We start from the raw sequence: 25,237 nt of genomic DNA on the forward strand, positions 1-25,237 counted from the left end.
GCATGGCCACGACAGCACCAACTACTGGCCATACAAAATATTATTTAATCTTTACGTTACCCTGCCTGTGGGCACACGTTTGCTACATCATATTCAGATGCATACAAGTGTACTAATTATTAAGTATATTTGTAACCGTCATCGCCAAATGCAGCTAAACATTGTAATCATTTGTGTGTAGATCTTTTTTGAATTTCACACATAAAGTATGATTATCTGCCAGTTATAGCTGTTTTTTTTTTTTTTTTACCTTGTATCTTGTATTTCTTTAGTGCACTTTCCAGGACCTCCATCCAGTTCATGTTGGATAGCATAGAATTTACATCCTTGCCTTGTTCCTTATCCCAGCAGGAATTATTCTACCATTTCACCATAAAATACAATGTTTGTTGTATGTTTGTAGATATTTTTTTCCAGTAAAACATTTTCCCTTCTAGTTTTGGTGAGTTAAATTGTTATTATCAGTGAATATTAATATAGACAGTCACTACTTTGTATTGAAGGGAATGAGTCATGACCTTTTTCTATTAATAAGGTGAATTATATAAATTGATTCCATTTTTATAACATTTTCTTTTTTTTATTATTATTAAGTTAGAGATAGGAAGGCAGACCAACAGACTCCTGCATAACCCATGACCAGTAAGGAGCGATACTCTGCTTATCTGTGGCCACTGCTCCATGGGACAACCGAGCTATTTTAGTGCCTGTGACGAGGCCATGAAGCCACCCTCAGCACTGGAGATCAACTTGCTCTAATTATTGATCAATGGCTGCAAGAGAGAAGAGGGGAGGGGTCAAGGGGTGGAGAAGCAGGTTGCTTCTCCCGTGTGCTGACCAAAGTCAACACGTGGGGCCGACACTTCACAGCTGAGCAAATGGGCCAGGACCTAATGATTCCATTTTTTTGTTTTGTTTTGTTTTGTTTTTAATTATTTATTTATTTATTCATTTTTTAGAAAGGAGAGAGAGAGGGAAAGAGAGAGAGGAGAGAGACCGAGAGAGAAGGGAGGGAGGAGCAGGAAGCATCAACTCCCATATGTGCCTTGACCAGGCAAGCCCAGGGTTTCGAACCGGCGACCTCAGCATTTCCAGGTCAACGCTTTATCCACTGCACCACCACAGGTCAGGCTGATTCCATTTTTAACCATATTTTATTCTTAGGACAAAATGAATGTTGTTTGTGATTAATATATTTATTCTTCATTTGTTGACTGTACTGATAATATATTATTACTAATGTGTAAGAGATTTTTGTTAATTGCACTTTTCTGCTTTTGGAAATACTTGGGAAAACAGTATTTCCACCTCTATAATGGAATATTAAAATTTTTACTTATTTGGTGAGCCACATGATAAAACAATTTGAAACTTCTGTTTCCTTTGTGGGTGTGTTTTAAACTGCTGAGATTTTTTTTTTAATTACTGGATATAGTCAAGTGTTGTATTTATTTTAGATTATTGCTGGAAAGTTGTACTGTCTCTCTATTGAAATTAATTAAAATTAATTAATTACTTGTACATTTCCATATCCCCATCATATTTTTTTGTTGCAGTCTTTCTGTAATGTGTAATAATGACTGATTCATAACTCCTTTTGTCAGGGCTCTGTTGCTAAAGAAAATTATTATGGGTTTCTCGACCTCAATAGTTTTCAAAAGATGCATTGCTGGCTTTTCTGATTCTGTTTCTTTGTTTTGAAAGTGTCATTTATTGGGCCTTGTTTTTACTTTTCTTTCTAACCCTATATGCTTTTCTTTTCTCAAGCTTCAGTGGTTACCCCATTGATACTTATATTTTTCTTTGGGATTTAATGATATTTTTTTTTCTTTGTATTTTTCTGAAGCTGGAAACGGGGAGAGACAGTCAGACAGACTTCCGCATGCGCCTGACCGGTATCCACCCGGCACGCCAACCAGGGGCGATGCTCTGCCCACCAGGGGGCGATGCTCTGCCCCTCCGGGGCGTCGCTCTGCCGTGACCAGAGCCACTCTAGTGCCTGCAGCAGAGGCCAAGGAGCCATCCCCAGCGCCCGGGCCATCTTTGCTCCCATGGAGCCTTGGCTGTGGGAGGGGGAGAAAGAGACAGAGAGGAAGAAGGGGGGGGGATGGAGAAGCAAATGGGCACTTCTCCTATGTGCCCTGGCCGGGAATCGAACCCAGGTCCCCCGCATGCCAGGCCAACGCTCTACCGCTGAGCCAACTGGCCAGGGCATATTTTTAAGTTTATAAATATATACACACCACACCAGCTGTGGATTTCCAGTGTTATAAGAAACAATTACTTTAATTTTCTGCTTCTGTTCTGCCATATGAGTAATTCTGACTCACTAAAGAGAAATATGTGTGCATCTCCATATCCCTATAATGTTCTTCATTTTTATATAACATCTGTCAACACCTGATAGTTTGTTAATTACTGCCCTCCTTGAAAAAAAAGAAAAAGACCATGTGTTTCAGGGTTCTTCTGGTTTGTTCAATGCTGTATCCTGTGACTGCATGTGGCAGAATCAGGGAAAATCTTACCTAAGTGAATATGAAATGAAGGAGAAGAAGGTAGGGGCCTTAAAGGAAACTACCTTGTTCTAGACATAGGTCTTAGTCAAGAGAAGGTATTCAAAGATAAAACATTTGAATAGAATACTCATTTGTCTGTAGTATGCTCAGCAGGTTTTTAGGCCACAATCTGGTAAATGTTAGGGAATAAAGTCCTCAATAACAGTAAAGTTAAAAGTATGTGTTCACAAATATCACATAGTGCATTTCAACTTTGAAGATAAACAGATCTGCATACACACCTGACAGAGTGGCTCTGTAATTGGGTAACACTGAGTGTGTAATTGACTGTAAGATTTCTGAATTTTTAATTACTACTAGTAATATGATTTTTAGAGTTCTCATTAAAAACAAGTAATTTCTTTGCAAAGGTATGGGCATCTCTTCACAGTCATTCTCACATCATGGTTGCTCAAATGGAACATGTTATTAATATAGTAAAAAAATTACAGTTTTTATTGGCTTTAAAATACATACTTGATCCACTGCAGTGGAAGGAGCAGTTGTGTTTTTATTATTTTAAATTTGAGCTTGTAGGATTTATATTCAGCTAAATATCCGCAACTCTGTATGATGGTTGTTCTGTAGTTTAGTTGTAATTTTGATATGGTTGTGAGAGGATGCAAGTACCTACCTATGCTGCCATCTTGACGGGAGGTCAGAAACCATTCCTTTAAAAGTATAGACTCAGACTATATAAAATTAAAGATTTTATATCGATATCATAAAGTAAGTTAAAGGAGCAAAATTATCAATTCAATAGATACGAAAACATTTGATAGCATTAATCAACAATTGATAACATGTACACATAAACCAGATTTAAAAGAGACTTTATTAACTTAATAAAGGCCACAACCTAAAGCAAATAGACTGATAATTTTTACTAAGAAAATAATTCTTTATTTCTTTCTTACTTGAAGAGACACTACACAAACAAGAAAAAAAACATAATATTAGAAAATCTGTACAGAACATTTTATTTATTTATTAAGTCCAAATTTAGGAAAGGACAACATTAGAGGTCATCAAGGTTTCCAGGTGAATAAACTTACATAAATAATTATCAATTGCCTTCCTCTACTTGAGCAGTTTTTAACAAAGCAATGGAAGGGCACACTAAAGGTCTGATGAAAGCACTGAGTAAATGGAACAAAGAATTCAGAGACTGGTATAGGTTTAAATTTTTGTCTGATCTCTGACTCTTAAGAGCCTATATAGGAGGCCGGCCCTAAGCTTGTAATAGCAAACCTATGACATGCATGTCAGCACTGACACACGTAGACATTTTTGATGACACGCGGTCATATACCAAAGACGTATTGGGCCACATGCTGAGAAGGACGTTTCATCCTCGGCTCCAGCATCTGGCAGTGCAAGAGCCGAGGATAAAACATTTGCTGTAGTGTAGACACTGTGCTGGAGGTCTGTAGGCCAAAACGACAGAACTCTGGCACAGAGCATCTAGTTCTGGGACTTCCTGTTAGGCCATTTGGTGATCTTTGAGCTCATATTTGGCCAGCAGAGCAGGGAGCAGTGGAATGTTGCAAGGGACGCATCTCTGGGGGCCCTGTGATCGCCATTACCAGAAACCACATAACCACAGCAACCATCATTCAATCTACTGTTTTGGGGTGTCGTGGATTTCTAATTGACCATCATTACTGAGATAAGTAAAGGGGAGACTGGGAGAGGTGAGGGCCTGTGCAATGGGTGCCATTTCCTGCCATTAGAAATAGTAGCAGCCATCTTAATTTACATAAGATGCAACTTGCAGAATTTCAAGACAGCATCTGGGCTCAGGTGTTTGTTGACTTGAGGTCAAAGCTTGAGAATCTGGAAAGATGCTGCTTGGAGAATCAAGAGAAGTGCTGCTACAAACAGAAAATTTGGAGTGTCTGGAATGGATTACCAGATACTTTTAGCACCCTGAAAAATATTGCAATGGCTTTACTCACAATTTTTCCCTCTTTGTACTTTTGTGAGACCTTATTCTCAGCGTTAAATATTATCAAAACCAACAAAAGAAACAGATTGACCAATAAAGTTAGTAGCGTTTGTTTGGGCTTGAAGTGTACAAAATACCAACCTTTAAGTGAAGATTTAGCCAATGAAATTCAGCAACAAAAAAAGTCACTAATAGGCAGGTTAGTTCAAGAATTCTCCCTCTCCCTCACTTATCTTAGTTCACAGCACCCCACACAAGTTAAATAATATCAAGACCAACAAAAGAAACTGACAGATGAACAAAAAAGTCACTAAGCAGGTAAGTTAAATAATTAGTTTTTGGTTTATTAAATACAGTTATATATTACAATTATACATTTTTGTTATTTAAATTATAAATATCACAAAATTATGGTATTTTTCTTGAAGTGACACACCATCCGAGTTACGCTCGGTTTTTTGGTGAATTTTGACACACCAAGCTCAAAAGATTGCCCATTACTGCCCTAAGTGTAACCCCACCTGTAGCACCAATTTTCTTGAGTTCCACCCCTCAACCTAGCCTTGCCTTGCTGAATATTCAACTAAGTCTCGCCCCATAAAACTAGTCAATCAAACCTCCACCCTAATCCCATCTCACATCCATCCAATCTCAACTGTGCTGACCTGGCCCCAGGATGCAATGGAATCTCTCCCTGGAGGAAGCCAGCCATTCCTCTCTCCATAGCCCCTTTTATGATCCCTCCACGCCTTGCAGACATAACAGTATTGTGCAACTCCTGAGGCCCCGCCCCATTCGCTGGGCGTGGTGCAAAAGCAAAAGTGTGCTTTTGCGCGTGCGCAAATTGTGAGCCGGCTCTTGCTGCACCATCAGTTGCCTCTGAGCTCCGTTTTCACCTGGGTCCGCCATCTTCTCGGCTTGGGTCGGCCCTGCCTCAGGTCTGGTGGCGGAGGCGGAGAGCTCCACCTTGGGGAAGCCAGAGATCAGAGGGTGGCCGCCACTAGGACCATGTACCCAGGGTTTCCGATTGCTGGGGCGTTACCACAGAGCCCTGGGCCGCTCCGCGTGTGGCTGTTGCTCCTCCCCAACTCCCTAAATCGGTTACTCTAGGCTGGATCCAGTCGGGTGAGAGCAAAGGGAAATGGAGAACAACCCTTATATTTATAACTCGCCTCTAGAAGCGTCCTTTGCTCTCTTTCCAGAAAGGAAAAACATCCCTGCCTTTTCCATCCCAGGAGCTAGAGCCCCACCTGGTCGTCTCTGCGCCAGTCTGCGAATTTCCGCGTTATTTGGTGAGCAAGGGGCTGGCATTGGGTTCCACTACGTTTCCCCCTCCCCCTTCCCTTCTGGTGCAGGAGATACTAGTTAATTTTTATGTTACCCTGCCTGTGGGCACCCGTTTGCTACATTATATCCAGATGCATCCAAGTGAACTAATTATTAAGTATATTTGGCGTCGTCGCCAAATGCGGCTATCCATTTTAATCATTTGTGTGTAGATCTTTTTTTGAATTTCACGCATAAAGTATGATCATCTGCCAGTTTTAGCTGTTTTTTGTTAGTTTTTTACCTTGTACCTTATATTTCTTTAGTGCACTTTCCAGGACCTCCATCCAGTTTATGTTGAATAGCATAGTATTTATATTCTTGTCTTCTTCCCGATCCCAGAGGGAATTAATTATTCTACCATTTTACCATTAAATACGATGCTTATTGTATGTGTTTGTAGATTTTTTTTTTCTCTAGTAAAATGTGTTCCCTTTTAATTCTGGTGGGTTAAATTGTTATCACCAATGTACATTATTATAGATCAGTAACTACTTTGTATCTAAGGGGATAAGTGATATGATCTTTTTCTGTTGATAAAGTGAATTATATTAATTGATGATTCTATTTCCAACCACATTTCCACTCAAAAAATGAATGAGGTTCGTGATTAATATCTTTATTATTCATTTGTTGACTGCACTAATATATTATTTGTACTAATGTGTATGAATTTTTCTTAATTGTGCTTTTCTGGTTTTAGAAATACTCAGAAAAACAGTGTTTTTGCCCCTAAAATGGAATGTTGAAATTTATTTTTTTTTGGTGAGCCAGCTGCTTAAACAATTTGTAACTTCTGTTTCCTTTGTGGCTATGTTTTAAAGATCTGAATATTTTTTTCTTTAATGACTATATATAATAAAGTGTTGTGTTTATTTTATCATTGCTATAAAGTTGTATATCTCTCTCTTAAAATTAGATCATTACTTGTATATTTCCATATCTATTCCCTTAACTTTTTTGTTGTAATCTTTCTGTAACATGTGTAATTATAATTAATTCATATCTCCATTTGTCTGGGCTCTGTTCCTAAAGAAAATTGCTACAGGTTTGTTGATGACATTAGTTTTCAAAGGACACATTGAAAGCTTTTCTGATTTTCTTTATTAGTTTTAAAGTACCATTAATTCTGCTTTGTTTTCACTTTTTTTCCCAACCATTTATACCGTTCTTTCCTCAACCTCCTGTGGTTAGCTCATTTTTACTGACTTTTTCTTCTCTGGGATTTGATGATATTTATAGGCCAATAAATGTATGTACACAACCCCAGCTGTGGATTTCCAGTGTTATGTGAAACAGTTACAGTATTTTAATTTTCTGTTTCTGTCCTGCCATATGAGTAATTCTGACTTACTAAAGTAAAATATATGTGTTCCTTATCCCTATAATGTGCTTCACTATATATAGCATCTGCAACCACCTGATAGTTTGTTAATTGACTGCCTTTCTTCAAGAAATGATGAAGTCCATGTGTTTCAGGGTTCTTCTATTTTGTTTGGTGCTGTATCCCCTGTGACTAAATGTGGTAGGATCAGGGGAGATGTTACCTAAGTGAATATGAAATGAAGAAGTAGGAGGTAGGGGCCTTAAGGGAAGCTACCTTGTTTAAGAGATAGGTCTTAGTAAAGAGAAGGTATTCAAAGACAAAACATTTGAATAGAATACTTCATTTGTCTATTCTGCATAGTGTGCCCAACAAAGTTCTAGGCCAGACCTTGGTAATGTTAGGGAATAATATCCTCATTAACTTTGAAATGATAAGTGTATGTTCAGAAAAATATACTCACTGGGCATTTCAGGTCTGAAGATAAATACACCTGCATACACAACTGACAGAGTGTCTCTCTAATTGGGTAACATTGAGTGTATAGTTAGTTGACTGTAAGATTCAATAAGTATTAATAGTAATAATATGATTATCAGAGTTCCTATGAAAAATAAGTAATTTCTTTGCAAAGGTATGGGCATCTCTTCACAGTCATTCTCACATCATGGTTGCTCAAATGGAATATGTTATTAATTAGTAAAGAATATCACAGTTTTTGTTGACTTTAAAATACATGATCCACTGCAGTGAAAGGAACAGTTGTGTTTTTATTATTTGAAATTTGTATATATTACTTTCAGATGACTCACATTGCCAACTTAAGTATTCTTCTGTTGCTGCTGCTGTAGAGGTGAACTTTTGCAGCAGAATTACAGTATGGCAGTCTTCTCTGCCTCCTATGTGTGGAACTTAGGCAATTGATGCACTTTTTAAAAAAGCAGGTTTCAGGGACTGTGCAGCTCATGGGGGAAGCCCATTAATCTGGAGCTAAGCAGTAATGTGTGTTAGCCTACCAAAAGATGCAGAAGTAATATTGGGAGTGGAGCATCCAAAAGTGGTATTTATGTCAGTGCTTTTTGAGTCTGAGACGGTGTGTATTCTTAGGGTATTCTGAAGATTGAAAGTATTGCCTGATACTTTTTATGCTTCTTAATGTCATGGGCAAAATGCCAGTTAAACTTTTAGACTGCAGTGAACTTATCTTGCAAAATGGGACTCTTAAAAAAAAATTAACAAGAACCAGATAATAATTTTCTAGTTCTAGATGAGGTAAGATTCTCCACCTTCTTAATGGAGCAGTATGTGTTTGCTTTGGTGTCTTGGGCTTGTGTGTGTGCATGTGAGGGTATTGTGTGTGTGGGGAGATGGTGGTGTTTGAGGGGAGTGGTTCCTTATAGTGTGCTGCAGCTCATGATTGTGCAAATTGTGGGGAGACCTAGAGGATCATGACTCTATTACCTGAGCTGTAACTTCTCAACATCTTGTCTTTCTTCATAAAGGGAACATGGGTGAGAAAAAAAACACTGCCAAGTTCCAGAAAAACATGACACAGGTCAGTAAGATCTAATAATTTTCCAAGAGAATATTTTCATTTCACCAGTTAATTGATCTGATTGGTTAGAGCAGGGATCTGCAACCTGCTTCTGTGTTAGTCCACATAGGAAGTATGTCACTTAGTTTTTCCATTTAGTTGTGTACTCATTCATTGCTTGTCGTATGTGCCCAGACTTGGGGTCGAATTGTGATATCTGGCACTCCACATTGACTCTTTATCCACTGAGCCACCTGGCTAGGACTGGATTGTATGCCTATTTTTTTATGTTGAGTTTTATAAGTTCTCTATAATTTTTGCATACTAACCCCTTATTAAATTATTGGCGAAAGTATTTTCCCATTCAGTACGTTGGCTTTTCATTTTGTTGTGGTTTTTTTCTGTGAAAAACATTTTAATTGATGTGGTTCCATTTTTAAATTGTTTTCTTGCTCAAGAATATAGATCAGAAAATATACTGCTATAAGAAATACCAAAATTTTAGTGCCTATGTTTTCTTCTGGAATAATAAATTTTCAAGTCTAATATTTAAGTGTCTATTTCATTGTGAATTCATTCTTATGCATTCCATGCTGTGTTTTTATTCATTGAAACCTCATCCAGATTTGACCCAGTGTTTCATGTTGCACTAATCACTGCTCTGAGAGAGAAGGAAGAAGGTGAAATTGTTTCTGGAACAAGAAATTGTTGGTGTCAGGGTAGAAATTACAACTCTGTCCTCACTTAACATTGTCGATAGGTTCTGTATATTTAATAAACACAGCAGATAATAAAACCAATTTCAATATAGACTAATTGATATAAATAAGAGTAAAGTTCCCATAGCATCTCATTAACACTGTAACAAAAAGAAGACATTCGAGGACCTATTGTGTTTCATGTATATAGTTTTCTCTAATTTTTCCTATATGCTCTGGACTGCTCTGGATCATGATAAGACTGGAATTGCTGACCACCACATTTTGGGGATAGTAATTGTGTTTCTTAGGAGTATTGTGATGTCTGTGATACAGGATTTGCTCAATCAGGAGCATGTGTGGGGGAAAGAGAAAGAGATCTGATGGCTAAGTCTAGGGGTTGATGTTAGGAGACCATACAATCTTCAAATATCCTGTAAATGGAATCACTGTGCCCAGTATTGTCAGTATCATCTGAACTCGAAATTGGTACGATTCTGAAAAGAGTGTATGGGATGTTTCAGGACCCAGTGGTCTTGGTCTTTGAGGATGTGGCTGTGGACTTCAGCCAGGAGGAGTGGGCTTTGCTGGATCTCACTCAGAGGAGCCTCTACAGAGATGTGATGCTGGAGACCTTCCGGAACCTGGCCTCACTAGGTAAGAAAGGCAACATTTCTAGGTTAAGTTGTTTAGAAATAAAATTTGACAAATTGACTTTATTCCTTATTTAAGGATTTGGGCTGAAGGATAAGAATACATTGGTAAATATGACGGACACAGTCAGGAACCCTAAGAAACATATACAGCTAGTGCTCGACTTACAACCACAATTGGTTCTGACAGACCAGTCGTAACACAATTTGGTCGTAAGTTGAGTAGGCTATATGTACAGTACTGTAAAATGATGTTATAAAAATCTTTAAGTCAGATTTTATCATAATTATCTTTCATTGTTATATATCATAATTTTCTTTGTTCATTTTATGCTGTTTGTATCATCTCTACACCATTTTGTTTCTTATTTTTACATTTGTCAGGTTTAAGTAAAACACTGCATTACCAGTACAACTGCTTTAATATTTGCAAAGACAATTTCTTCTGTAGACATCTTGGGAGGGGTTTGATGAAAAATATCCAAGACACAAAACACAAACTGCTGTACCGAGTTTGGGATAACAGTTGAAATGTTGCATGCATAGATGGTAGTGCTGCTGGAAGCTGGTCTGCACTGTCATACGCCCAGCTGGATAATGCTTGTGCTGCCAGATGCAAAGCAGTCATGCCTAGCGATTGTGGTCATAAAGTCAAATGTTCATAACTTGCATAGGTTGTAAGTCAATCAATATTTGTAGTGTAGTGGCTTTACCATGAAAATAAACATCTGTGTGTTGAACTGCCTTTTTATTGTGATTGAAAGCCTCAAGGCTTATTGAGGGTTGAAAGTGTGGGCATAGACTTCAGGGGTCACTGCGAGACACAGTGAGGCTTATGGTTTGGGGCTTCTTGAGAATTTTGCTGACTTCAATGCCCTTTACCAAAGGACCACCAGGAAAACATAAAAGTTAAAGAAGTTGGGTTTATTACTCAGTCAAGTGAGAAAAACACATGACCCAGGAAGCCATGAGGTGTCACAGAGGGTGTTGGTACATTTTACAGGATTTGACCTTTGGTTGAGTGGAGGATGGATCTATGGATCAAGCTGTATTAGTTTCTGAGGCCTTTTGTAACAAAGTACTGCAAACTGGATGATCAAATACAAAAGAATCGTTTTGAAGTCTGAAACCAAGATGGTAGCAGGACCATACTTTTTCTGAAGCTCTATGGTAAACATCCTGCCTGTCTCTTCCTAGCTCTGGTGGTGGCCAGCAGTCCTGGTATTCTTGACTTGCAGATGCATTTCTCTAAATCTGCCTCCATCTTTACACAGATTTCTCTCTGTCTCTAAGTCTCTCCCTCTTTGTAGGACAGTAGTCATTGGATTTAGGGCCCACCCTAATTCAATGTAACATCATCTTTACTTGATTACATCAGCAGTGACCCTATTTCCAATAAAGCAACATTCTGAAATTCTAGGTAGACATAAAATTTTTAACAAATATATTTGTTTATTTTTAGAGCAGTTTTAGGTTCACAGTAAAACTGAATGGAAGATACAGAGATTTACCGTATACCCCTTACCACCCCATGCACAGCCTCCCCACTGTCAGCACACACCACCAGAGTCCTGCATTTGTCACAGTTGATGAGCCTGCACTGACACATGATCATCACCTAGAGTCCATAGCTTCCATTAGGCTTTACTCTTGGTGTTGTACCTTTGTTGTTTGAACAAATATGCGATGATGTACACCCACTGCTGTAATATCATGCAGATAGTTTCACTGTCCTAAAAGTCCTCTTTGTCTGGCTGACTCATCCCTCCTTCCCTTGTATCCCCTGGCAACTGTTGCTCTTTTTACTGTGTCCATCATTTTTTTCTTTTTGAGAAAGTCATGTATTTGAAGTCTTACAGTAGGTACCCTTTTCACATTGGTTTCATTCAGTTAGTAACACATTTAAAGTTTTTTTATGCCTTTTTATTCAATTTTTTAGATTATTATTTATCCATTCACCTACAGAAGGACATCTTTGCTGCTGGCAAGTTTTGGCAATTTTGAATAAAGCTGCTATAAATGTGTGTGCAGGTGTTGTATGGGCATGTTTCCAACTTCTTTGGATAAATTCTAAAGAGAATGACTGTTCGGCCATGTGGGTGGACCTTTTCCTTGTTTTTCACTGTACCAGGTCTCAGAATAACCTTGTGTAAGATTGGTATTCTGTGAGATTACTCATGTTGAGCAGGAGTAGAAAATGTCCTGACTGTAAGTATTAGACCAGTCTAGTAATACTGAGCATTAGAAATGAATTTCAGATCAGTTTTTAAATTTTACTTTTTGACTTTAGTGAGAGTGGAATAGAGAGAGAGAAACAGAGAAAGAGAGAGAGAAAGTGCCCTGACCAGGGATCAAACTTGCAACCCCTGTGCTTTGGGGCTATGGTCTAGCCAACTGAGCTATCCGGCCAAGGTTCAGATCAGTTTTAGACATCAGAGGCTTTGTTGCTACTTCTCTTCCATAAACATATTTTTGTTAAACATTCTGTTGCAATTAAAGTCACACTTGGTGCTAAGTTTGCAGAATAGAAGACCAAAGTGTCAGCCTTGTCTCCTGAAATGTTTGTGGTTCCTCATTGTTTTCCTGCATGTGACATGCCTCTCTGTTTAACAGGGTACGCACTGCATACACCCTGCCTGATCTTCCAGTGGAAGCAGGAGGAGGACCTGGAGATGACAAAGAGAGGGCCTGTCCAGGGGGAGCGCCAGGAAGGCAAGTGTTCTTGGGAGAAACTGTCTAGGTTGAGGGATATTCATTTGAAAAAATCAAATGAAAGCCAAAAACAGCTGTTTTGGCTGAGATACAATTTTTCACATACACCATTGATTACTATTTGACTTTTTATTAACAACCTTCATTGTTTTTGAAAAGACTTTTCTTTTTGTAAGTTGGTATTTGGTCATGTACATTTTACCCTGTTTCTCTTTGTTTTGTTCTACCAATTGTACCCTGTTCATATTACCATCCATCAAAATCCTCATGGAATTATTTTTCATTCAGTTTCTTATCATTTGACCTTGTGCTTTCGGAAGCAGAGTCTTGAAATAGTCACACTGCCCAAAGCCCTTTGTTCAAAGGTGCCTTTGCCTTTCATTTCAGATTTTGACACTCAACTTAAGACACTCAACTTAAGATCAGTCACTTCACAAGAGATTTATGAAGAAACAGTATCCAATAAACAGGAAATATTAAGATTCAAGAAAAATGATGCACAGTCATCTATTTTATACAAGAATTGGGAATACCATGGTATTGACTCTAAGAACAAAAACTATGAGAAACATTTGAGGTGAGTTCCATTTGAGGTAGTGCCTCATTATATTATCTTATAATGTCATGAAATGTAAAGAACATGTATATAAAACTTGTCAAAAATTATAATTTCAGAAAGAATTTTTATAAGATATTTTTAGACAAATGAGACTGCGATTTTCAATATTTGATATAATTGTTATAAGCGGTTATGAGAAAATTCCCATAAGGCAGAAACTCAATGATACATAATGCAGTTCAAATGCTATAGAGATGTTCACTGAAATTTATGTACTTTTAGTGATTAATGTCACCTCATTGAATTAAAAAAAAACAAACAATAAAAAATGTCCTGGCCCATTGGCTCAGTGATAGAGGCATATGGATGTCCCAGGGTCGATACTCGGTCAGGGCACACAGGAGAAGCAACTATCTGCTTCTCCTCCATTCCCTCTTTTCCTACTCTCTTTTTCTCTCTCTCTTTTCTCTCTCTCTCTCTCTTTCTTTGCCTCTTGCCTCCTCCAGCCATAGCTCGATTGCTTCTAGCACATCAACCTTGGTCCCTGAAGTTGGCTCAGCAGAGCCAATATCAGGCACTAAATATAGTTCAGTTTGTATTGCAGCCACAATGAACTACTCAGAGACCAGATGACATGCTCTGAGGGGCCAAGGGGAGACAGCAGTCCTAGTCAACAAACCAAAGGACTGAGGCCTAGCCCCCAGCCTTACTCAGATATTTATCAGAAAGTACAAATAAGTCAAGGAAGCATACAGCAGAAGTTTTCAGGGAATGAAGTGAAGGACCAGGTCTGTGCTAACTTTAATCTCTGTTCAGAGAGCCTAAACATTTTCTGTTACTGAATCTTATCCTACTGCTTCACTTTTTTCAGCATGCACTGTTTCTAGTACATGGTCAGAAAGGTCGCCAGACTCTCTTCCACTAAGAGCTTTTACCCTACAGCACCACACTGTCTCTAATTGCTATATATCCCCCTTTTTGTTTTAGTAAAGATTAATATAAAGAAAGATGATTGGGTGGTTGCAGTGGAAGTTAAAGTCCAAGCTTAGAGAAAAACAGGTTTTTGGGGGTCACAGCTGTGTCTGTATTTTGTAAAAGTTCTTTAGCATGCCTCATTATATGTATCAAAGTGTCCCAGGTGATGTCAGGCATGCCCTGAGTACTTGGTAGCATGTTAGATGTCCTCTTTTTTGGGTTCATTTTTGTAGGTGGATTCACTATCAGCTTCTGAATTTCTGGAACCCAGGTTGCTTTATACAGGTGGATGCTAATTCATGATGAGACTTCACATTTCTCACTGGTATCCAAAGAGGACCTGTTGATGACAAAATTACAACATATTCTTACCCCGATGTTAGCAGTCTGACTAGATTCTGCCACTTAGGGCCAGCTAATATGTCCCAGTACAACACGAGAGGCTTAGGCTGTTGCTTTCTTGGTATAAAATGCCTTTCAGCTGCAGTAAGTCCAGATGAGGAAATGTTTTAAAAATTAAGAGTAAAAAGAGCCTTATACAATTGTTTTTGTGGGGTGAGTCTCTCCTCCTGTCTCCCCGATTTTTGTTTCTGTAGTTTGGGCTTAAGGATGCCATTGGCTCTTTCTGCAATACCTGTAAAGTTTCGGTGAATTTCTCAAGCTCCCGAAGCCCCTAAGAATGTTCTAATGTTCCTTTTTATTTTTCTTTCAGAACAATCCTTCTTTTAAAATCCTTTCTTCCTTTTTTCACCTATGTCTACTTTTTTAGTTCCTTCTCTTTTTGGTTATTTTCCACAAACCTTCTGCAAATTACACATACCTTCTGCAACTTTCATAAACTTTCTTATCTGTTCAGAAATAACTATCTTTCAGAACTTATTTACTTTCTTCCTTTTCCTTTTAAAAATATCTCTAAACCTTATACCTTTTATCATTAAAACCATACAATTTCTTTCTAATTAATCAGAATTCTCAATTTCTAAAAACCTTAAATTCAATGAGGACTAAGTTAGTAATTAGTATAAAATTACTTTTATGAACATATTTTAAGACCCTTAGAAACCAGTACTTTTATTGGCAAACAAACATATTTTTTAAAGATATAACAGATAACAGGAATCTTTTGTAAACCTAGGCAAAACAAGCACTTTTTGTTATAACCTTTAAACACATTATTTAAAATAGTAGTGATATCAAGTGTATTTCTAGACCACCTGGTTAAAAAATTTTGGAATACTTTTATATTTTACAGTAGTATTAATCATTTTTCTGTTGTTCTAGTGATTACAGTAGTTCCCAGGTCTCCAGAAAAGGTCTTTAAGATATCTAAATGACCTGGTTTCTCTTCTTCCTAAAATTACCCATAGTCATTTTTAATAGCCAAATTAAGATATTTCTAGTTATAGTACTAACCCCAGTTTTAACTTGGCCTGGTAATTTGCATAAACAAAACAAGAATAATAATTAGTAAGATTTGCTTCTTAAAATCTGTTTTGCGGGAACTTTTAATGGAATTTTTAGATATAGTTTTAATTAGTCTCTCAGGGCACACTCAAAAGCCAGGCTACATTGTTGCTATTAGGCTATTTCTGTAATCTTTCTAAAAATATCTTTCTTTCTACAGTTGTAACAGGTTTGTGGCCTTGGTCACAGACTGTCCCCCTTTCCAACCCTGAGTTCTGTCCTGAAGGCATTGTCCTAAGGACTCTTCCCAGAATCTTCCCAGAGTGAGGGTAGTTGCTTAAGAAGGACGGTGAGGGGAATTTGAGACTCTTTTAAAGAGGTTCTAGATTTAAAGGAGCCCTGGACCCAAACCTAACCTTCCAGCTTTTTGTTGTTTAAGGAAAAAGGGTGAAGGTCTCTTCTTCTGTAGCTCCTTCCTGCTGGTTAGAGTTGAAGAAGTATCTAAGGGCAGCTGGTCTGAGGTTTGGGCTAGGTGGTGAGAACAGTTTTTACAGGCCCTTTCCAATTCTATGGGGTCATTTTATATTCCATCCATATTGCTTCAACCATCCCCTTGGTAAAAGTCTTTTTTCCAATCTTCTAAGTCTAAACTTCTCTCCTTCAGATACCAAGGGCTTTGTTTTCTTATTGTGAGCAAGAGGGCAGTTCAGTTCGGATCTGACACTGCATTTCAAAAAAGTCCCTGTAGCTGTCACTTAAGACTCCACTGCCCAGAAGAAAGGGAATTCCTCATGAGGAAGGAGAGAAGAAGGGAAAGAGAAATCCCCTGGCCTGATCCCTAAAAGTGACCTCACCACATGCATTCAATGGCTATTCCCCTGCTGCTTGTGTTTCTTACCAAATGGGATGAACAGATGTCCTTTTTCTTTGCCAGGCTTTGGAGGCCGTTTCTCCTGTTTCTTCACATGGGGAACCACTTGTCATGATGACAATGAACTACTCAAGAGTAGCAAACCTGTCATTTGGTTCCCATTCCTCACACAGGGCCCCACATGTCATGGTGACAAAAACTACTGAGACCAGATAAAATTCTCTGAGGGGCTGAGGGGAGGCAACAGCCCTGATCAACAGACTGAAGAGCTAAAGCCCCATCCCCAGCCTTACTCAGATATTTATTAGCCAGTACAAATAACTCAAGAAAACAGACTGCAAAAGTTTCCAGGGGGTGAAATAAAGGACAAAGAACATGCTGACTTCTGTCCTCTGTTCTGAGAGCCTAAACATTGTCTGGTACTGAATCTTATCCTGCTGTTTTGCTGTCTCCAGCATGAACAGTTTTCAGTATGGGTCAGAGAGGCACCTAGACTCTTATCCACTAAGAGCTTTCACCTTAGGTCACTTTGCTGTCTCTAATTATTATTCTAACTCTGCATATTTTCACAGTATATTTCTACCTATTGTGAGTATGGCCCCAGATGGGCAAATCATAGACCCAAGATGACATTTGCCAGGTTGGTCCTGGTCAGGGTGCATGCAGGAGTCTATCTCCCATCCTTCCACTTGTAAAAGAATTTTAAAAGATGAAAGAAAACAAAACTTGTTGATAAATACTATTGTAGAACTGTCTGTGAAAACTTTCAGCTCATAAACCCTTAGGGCAAGTGGTTCTCAAACTTTTTGAAGTTGGGGCGCATTTAAAATCTTACAGATAATTGTAGGCACACTATATACAAATTTTTAAGAACTATGTTATAATAAGTCAAATCTTAAAGAAAAAAATAAAGTCTACGTATGCTTTTATGGTAATTAAACAAAATAAATATGACAAAATTAAACTTATTCTGACATTGAAAAACTTTTTTATGTTACATTTTTTGAGTGATGCTTTTTAAAATTTATAAAAAGGGTTAAAAAATAAGAAAATGAAAAAAAGGTATCTATTTATATATATACATACATTCTTAGTAAGATTTAGTAAATTCAGCTGGTCCAGGCATGAATGTGTCAAGTTTTTTATTCTTATGTTAATTAGCAACATAAACTGGATGTGTCCTAGTGATTTCTTCAATATTGGGCATATATTTGAAAAGGAGACTCTCATTTTCTTGTCAATACATTGAAGAATTCCTCTCTTTTTATTCTTTATTGTGTTGAGTGCAGAAAAACCCCACCATACATATCATCTTAACTTTACACCAAACAAAGGATAAAAGCATCTTGCCTCCAGACTTTCCACAAAATACAGGGGGTAGTATAAACAATCTAGTACCACAGCTTAAGAGCCTTTTGCAACCTAAGTTGGCAAGTAAGGTGGGGGTTAGACAACCTGTCAGCTTACAGCCAATTCCCCACACCTCTGTCCCCCAAATTCTAAACTCCAAAAACACAGTTGCTCTTTTGGTTTCCAACAGGCACATATTTTTCTGGAATACCATAGGGTGCATCTGGAAATCTAGGGCGCACACTTTGAGAACCATGGCCTTAGGGTGAAAAACATACACAGTTACTGAAAACATTAAAAATGTATTTATTGGCCTGACCTGTGGTGGCGCAGTGGATAAAGCGTCGACCTGGAAATGCTGAGGTCGCCAGTTCGAAACCCTGGGCTTGCCTGGTCAAGGCACATATGGGAGTTGATGCTTCCAGCTCCTCCCCCCCTTCTCTCTCTTCTCTCTCTCTCCCTCTCTATCTCCTCTCTAAAAATGAATAAAAAAAAAAAAAAAAATTTAAAAATTTAAAAAAAAAAAAAAAAAAAAAAAAATGTATTTATTACTAATATTTTGCTTTTTATTTTTAAAAGAATTCATGTGATGAAGAACATCTATAAATGTAACCAAGAAAATCAGTGCGGAAAAATCTTTGGCCAAATTTCAAATCATAATGTACTCCAGAGAACTGCTGAGGTACAATCCTGTGAATGCTGTGAATGTAAAATGGTCTTCACAGATCACGTTTCCCTGAAGACCCACGTTAGTTTGCACAAGGGAAGCAAACCCTACCAGTGCAGGGAGTGTGGGAAGGCTTTCCATTCCCTCTCCTGTTTCAGGAAGCATATGAAAACCCCCGTGGAAGACAAACCCTACGAATGTCAGCAGTGTACCAGAGCCTTCGGCTGTTCTTCATTCTTCAGGGCGCATATGAAGCTTCACTCTGGACAGACAAACTGTGAATGTGAGCAATGTGGCAAAACCCTCAGCTGTTCTTCATCCCTCACAGAGCACAAGAGAATTCACGGTGGAGATAAGCCTTTTGAATGCAAGGAATGTGGGAAGGCCTTTAGTTGCTCCTCCTCACTATCCAAACATAAAGGAATTCACAGTGAAGAGAAGCCTTACAAATGCAAGGAATGTGGGAAGGCCTTTAGTTGGTCCTCCTCACTGTCCAGACATAAAGGAATTCACAGTGGAGAGAAGCCTTATGAATGCAAGGAATGTGGAAAGGTCTTGAGTTGCCCCTCCTCACTATCCAAACATAAAAGAATTCACAGTGGAGATAAGCCTTACAAATGCAAGGAATGTGGGAAGTCCTTTAATTCTTCTTCTCACCTCAAAATACATTTAAGAATCCATACTGGAGAGAAGCCTTATAAATGTAGGGAGTGTGGGAAGGCCTTTAGTGCTTCCTCTCACCTCATTATACATTTAAGAATCCATACTGGAGAGAAACCATATAAATGTAAAGAGTGTGGGAAGGCCTACAATTGTCCCTCCTCCTTAAGTATCCACATGAGAAAGCACACAGGAGAGAAACCCTATAAATGTAAGGAGTGTGGGAAGGCCTACAATTGTCCCACCTCCTTAAGTGTCCATATGAGAAAACACACAGGAGAGAAACCCTATGAATGTCTGGAATGTGGGAAAGCCTTCTCTCTCCTCAGTTCCCTTAAGACGCATGTGAAAAATCAAAATAGAGAGAAGCCTTATAAATGTAAGGAGTGTGGAACAGACTTTAGCTGTCCCTCATCCTTCAGAGCACATGTTAGAGATCATACTGTCAAGACAAAGTATGAAAAATATGAGTGTAAGGAGTGTGGGAAGGCCTTTAGTCATCGCTCATCTCTCACTGCACACTTGAGACTGCACAGTGGAGAGAATCCTTATAAATGCAAGGAATGTGGGAAAGGTTTTACTAGTTTCTCCCACCTTACAGTGCATGGACGGATTCACACTGGGGAGAAACCCTATGAGTGTAAGGAGTGTGGGAAGGCCTTTAGTCTCTCTTCAGGCCTGACTATACACATTGCTCGAATGCACACTGGAGAGAAGCCTTTCGACTGTCTACAGTGTGGAAAAGCCTTCAGTTCTCTTCCATCCTTTCGAAGACATGTAAGAAACCACATGGGGGAGAAACCCTATAAATGCAATGAATGTGGGAAAGCCTTTATTAGTTCTTCCCACCTTATAGTGCATGGACGGACTCACAGTGGCGAGAAACCTTATGAATGTAAGAAATGCGGAAAAGCCTTTATTTCTGCCTCAGCTCTTAGGACTCACATAAGGACACACACAGGGGAGAAACCATATAAATGTAAGGAGTGTGGGAAAGTCTTTTGTCACTCTTCAGGCCTGACTGTACACACCCGAATGCACACTGGAGAGAAGCCTTTTGACTGTCTACAGTGTGGAAAAGCCTTCAGTTCTCTTCCATCCTTTCGAAGACACATAAGAAAGCACACTGGGGAGAAACCCTATAAATGCAAGGAATGTGGGAAAGCCTTTATTAGTTCCTCCCACCTTACAGTGCATGGATGGACGCACACTGGGGAGAAGCCTCATGAATGTAAGAAATGTGGGAAGGCCTTTATTTATCCTTCAGCTCTTAGGATTCACATAAGGACACACACGGGGGAGAAACCCTATGAATGTAAAGAATGTGGGAAAGCCTTTATTAGTTCCTCCCAACTTACAGTGCATAGACGGACTCACACTGAGCAGAAACCTCATGAATGTAAAAAATGAAGGAAAGCCTTTTATCTGTTCCTCAGTTCTTAGGATTCACATGAGGACACACACTGGGGAGAAGCCCAATGAATGTGTGGGAAAGCCTTTGGCTTGTCTGCTTTCTAACACACATGAAAATTAACCCAAGAGAAAACATACAAATGTAAGGACTATGGGAACATTTGCAGATCTTTCCAAATCTTAGGCAACATATGAGATCTCACACAGTGGAGACATTCTATTGACAAAGTAGTTAATTCTCCCTCTTTTTACATTGAAATTTACAATTTTATTAACCAATGTCACCTCAGTAAATTCAATAAAAAAAATGAGACACATGGAACAGACCATTTTGTTGTGAATACTTCTTTGAAAGGAAAATAATTGTTCTAGAGGTCAGCCCCCATTACCTAGGTAGGAAAGCAAAATGGTTGCATCTCAACTTAAAAGAATTAGCCCTCAGCTAATCAGACCCAGCCTACCTAAGCTGATCATAAGGTTTTTCTCAAGCCCATAATGATGCAAATTACATTTTTCTGCATGTTTTTAGAGCTCAGAAAGGTCAATTTTGGGTTAAATGTCATTGAGTTAAGCTGTCTTGGGGTTGAGGGGCAGCAGTTCAGACCTATCAAGTCCAGTAGTACCTTCCTCCTCCCTCCACTGCCCCATTTCTATTAAAGAGCAGGGAGACAGATGCTGAGTCTGAACTTCAGAAATAGAGTGTTTTCTCAGGTCAAACATGTTCATGGCGGAAGTGAGTCTTGAACTCTGTCCTGACTTCCATCCAGTGTTCATAAGATTTTTCATGAGTGAAGATGATTGCTTAGCCTTCTTGCAGTTTTCTTGCTGTCTGATTCCCCTTACTCTAGTCAAATGGAAACTTCTTGCTCTTGCGTATTCTGCCAAACTCAGTTCAAATATTCTCTCTTCCGGACCCAGGTTTGAGACCCCAAGGTTGCCAGCTTGAGCGTGGGCTCATCTGATTTGAGCAAAGCTCAAAAGTTTGGACCCAAAGTCGCTGACTTGAGCAAGGGGTTACTCAGTCTGCTGTAGCCCCACAGTCAAGGCACATATGAGAAAGCAGTCAATGAATAACTAAGGTGTCGCAACAAAAAACTAATGATTAATGCTTCTCATCTCTCTCTGTTCCTGTCCCTATCTATCCCTCTCTCTGACTCTGTCTCTGTAAAAAAAAAAAAAAATTCCTCTTTTAAAGAGAAGCTCTTGGCTAGCTCTGAGGCCATTTTTTCCTGGCCTCTCCCAGTTCTTGTACTTTCTTTTGTCATTTCTATAATCATACTGGGCTGTCCCTGTCTATTTATATGTTTATGGCTACACTAGATGGGGCGCAATCACAGGGCTGCTGTGGAGCCTGATCACTTCCATTTAAAAATGTACTCAACCCTTTCCAGGACCTTGGTGCTCCAGAGGCAAGAGCCATAATGCAGATTTCCCAACAGGCTTTATTTTGCTGTGGGCTTCTTCAAGTCATTCCATTTCAGCCTCCTCAAACAGTATCCTTGCAGTCCTCCTTCCCTGATTGTCATCTTGCAAGAAAAGCCTGGGGCACAGACCTCTTCTTTGGCCTCCAGGGGGCAGTGTTGCAAAGTCTTTCAGATGGGGTTCTCGCTCCAAACTACCATATTTCTAAAGCTGTGCTCAGTACCATCTTGCAGTCCTGGTCCTCCGTGGTGGCACACACAGGCAGAAAGCTGTGCCTCCACCTGCCCCCAGGGCACCTCAGCCTCTTGCACTCCCCACAGCTGCTTTTCAACCAGCCCAGTTTGTCCATGTCCCCATTATGCTATGGCCCTCATCTCTCTCCCTGTGCTACTGCCAGGCCCGGTCCCATTACCACTCACTCCCTTGGATCCCACTGCTGCCTTCTCCTTGGTTCCAGTTTGTAGCCTGACTTTTCCTTTCCCTTATTTATTTATTTTTTTTTCTGAAGCTGGAAACAGGGAGAGACAGACAGACTCCCGCATGCGCCCGACCGGGATCCACCCGGCACGCCCACCATGGGGCGACGCTCTGCCCACCAGGGGGCGATGCTCTGCCCATCCTGGGCGTCGCCATGTTGCGACCAGAGCCACTCTAGCACCTGAGGCAGAGGCCACAGAGCCATCCCCAGCGCCCGGGCCATCTTTGCTCCAATGGAGCCTTGGCTGTGGGAGGGGAAGAGAGAGACAGAGAGGAAAGCGCGGCGGAGGGGTGGAGAAGCAAATGGGCGCTTCTCCTGTGTGCCCTGGCCGGGAATCGAACCCAGGTCCTCCGCACGCTAGGCCGACGCTCTACCGCTGAGCCAACCGGCCAGGGCTCCCTTATTTTTTTTAAGACTTCTGAGAACTCACAATTGAGAGAAACCCCTTGTACATAAACCATGTGTTAACATCTTCAAAAATATTGCTTATTACAAGTCAAAATTTCTAAGAGCTGGACCAAGTTGTGGTACAGTTGATAGAGCGTTGGACTTAGATGCAGAGGATGCAGGTTCAGTACCCTGAGGTTGCCGGCTTGAACACAGGTTTGGGCAAGACTCACCAGCTTGAGCCCTAGTTTGCTAGCTTTAGCAAGGGGTCACTCAGTCTGCTATAGCCCCCAGTCAAGGCATATATTAGAAAGCAATCAATGAGAAACTAAAGTGCCGCAACAAATAATTGGTGCTTCTCATCTCTCTCCCTTTCTGTCCCTCTCTGTCTCTGTCCCACACACAAAAAAATTCCTAAGACATAAGTGTATAAGAAATTTGGTCTAGAAGCAAATATCAGTGTTTCATGTTTAAAGTGGAAAGTTGGCTAAGTTGTTCAATGGTTTCTGGTTTGTATTTTCTGATATGAATAATTAAGGTATTAAATTTACCTCTAATACTTTTCCACTCTATTTTTTTCTGTGGTGCTTTTATTTTGCTTTAGATGTAAATGTTATTTCCATCACTAAGTGAGGGCGTGTGTTTCTTCATAGCTAGATAGGGGTGGTCCTTTTATTATTTTTTGTTTCTGATTAACTCATTGCTAAATGTGCAGTGATCATGTTATGGACACGAGTATTTATAATTCCTTTTGTATTTTACTTTTGTAATTGATCATTTTATTTTGACCTAGTATGGCCAATATTGGAAATTGCATACTGAATATTTTTCACCCCTTTTATTATTTTTGAAGTTATCAGTTTTTACTATTCAAAGTTTTAACTGTCTAATAAGTAATTTCAACAAAATGTGTTAAGTGCATAGGTCTTCAAGAAGTGTCTCTGATGTTTTTTATTTCATTCTTTGTCCCTGCTCCTGGCTGATAATGGAACACCTAGTGTTTTGATAGTAAAAGAAGACCTTGTGACAAGAAAGGCAGAATAAAGTCAGTTTACTTCTGTGTGTTGATTTGGGCATGGCTGGGACTCCATTTCCGAGAACCAGTTTCTTACACAGTTCCTGGTTAGAGTTGTCTAAAATAGAGAGTTTGTATGTGAATTGGAAGGCAGAGAATAGAATCTCTTATATGAGTTTACTAAGGCCTTGATTCTGAAAGATTCATAGGTTGCTGATCTACTAGTTTCCAGCTCATTTCCTTGATTATTGGCCTCACCAATCAATACTGGCTCAAGAATATTAAGTCTTTGATGTTAGTTACCTTGGAAGCAGCAGTTCCATAGACTTCACTATAAGTTTCTCCATTATGACCATACACAGCCCTTAGACTTTGAGAAGTTTTAGCATTGTCATCCTGCAGATGGTACACTCCCCCTCACATCAGCTGATTATATGGACTTGGCCCCAGTTTGGAGCTGGACTGTTGTCATCTCCACAGTCCAGTCCCATGATATCATTACATGAGAAGATACACCTGTGTAAGTTCACTGTGGTCTCAAAACAAAAAGAGCTGTGGACAGTGAGGAAAATTGGATGTAAGTGAGATAAGCATCAGATTGGGTGTCATCCCATTTGAGTGGAGGAAGATTTATATTTGACATCTTCAAATGGAAGATTTTATCCCCCCTTTCCCTTTTTTTTTTTTTTTTTTTTACCTAAGATGATCCTTTATTGGTTTGTGCTTCCGGTACGTTTAGTCGCACTTTCTCCTTCTATTAAATTTTCCCTCATCTCTAAAAGTGTTGCATACACCACATAAATCAGCAATAGATGTGGTTATTCCAGAAGATTGTAATGAGCTGAGACATTTCTTTTGCCTGTGAATTCTAATATGTTTGCACAATGACAAAATTGTCTAATGATGCCCTTCTCAGAATGTATCCTAGTCAATACATAGAGCCACACTGTATACCTATAGCACTTCCCGTTATCCTTTTCTATTTTATTAAGGAATATGTACTCTACTGTACAGAATTGTGCTAATCCTAAGTGTAAAGCTTGATGGAATTGCACATAATGTTCACACCCTGATAACTGAACACTTCCATCACTCCAGAACGTTTATTGATCTGCCTTCTCAGTAATTGCTCCACAAAGGAAAGCACAATTTTAATTATAATTTATTAGCTTTGCTTCTCTCTGATTTATTTTAATTTTTATTTATTGATTATAGAGAGAAAAATTGACTTGTTCCACTTATTTATGCATTTGTTGGTTGAGTCTAGTGCACCCTGACTGCAGATC

At 39.2% G+C, this 25,237-nt stretch overlaps 1 protein-coding gene across 1 annotated transcript; it reads left to right on the forward strand.

Annotated features, from left to right (window-relative positions):
• The first annotated feature begins 5,395 nt into the window (after nucleotides 1–5,395).
• Nucleotides 5,396–20,973, forward strand: LOC136379437 (zinc finger protein 699-like). Its single transcript, XM_066346797.1, has 6 exons — nucleotides 5,396–5,795; nucleotides 8,656–8,708; nucleotides 9,910–10,042; nucleotides 12,652–12,750; nucleotides 13,138–13,327; nucleotides 18,489–20,973. Exons 1-6 carry the CDS (start codon nucleotides 5,645–5,647, stop codon nucleotides 20,644–20,646), a joined length of 2,784 nt encoding a protein of 927 aa, XP_066202894.1. The 5' UTR covers nucleotides 5,396–5,644; the 3' UTR covers nucleotides 20,647–20,973.
• The last annotated feature ends 4,264 nt before the right edge of the window (nucleotides 20,974–25,237 follow it).

This window comes from Saccopteryx leptura, chromosome 1, assembly GCF_036850995.1.
Source record: "Saccopteryx leptura isolate mSacLep1 chromosome 1, mSacLep1_pri_phased_curated, whole genome shotgun sequence".
NCBI classification, from domain to species: domain Eukaryota; kingdom Metazoa; phylum Chordata; class Mammalia; order Chiroptera; family Emballonuridae; genus Saccopteryx; species Saccopteryx leptura.

Bases quoted from the DNA above. Each gene is read 5' to 3' on its own strand.
- LOC136379437 (XM_066346797.1), top strand. From the start codon at position 5,645: ATGGAGAACAACCCTTATATTTATAACTCGCCTCTAGAAGCGTCCTTT. The intron at 10,043-12,651 runs GTAAGAAAGGCA...TCTGTTTAACAG, and splicing joins CCGGAACCTGGCCTCACTAG to GGTACGCACTGCATACACCC. The intron at 12,751-13,137 runs GCAAGTGTTCTT...CTTTCATTTCAG, and splicing joins CCAGGGGGAGCGCCAGGAAG to ATTTTGACACTCAACTTAAG.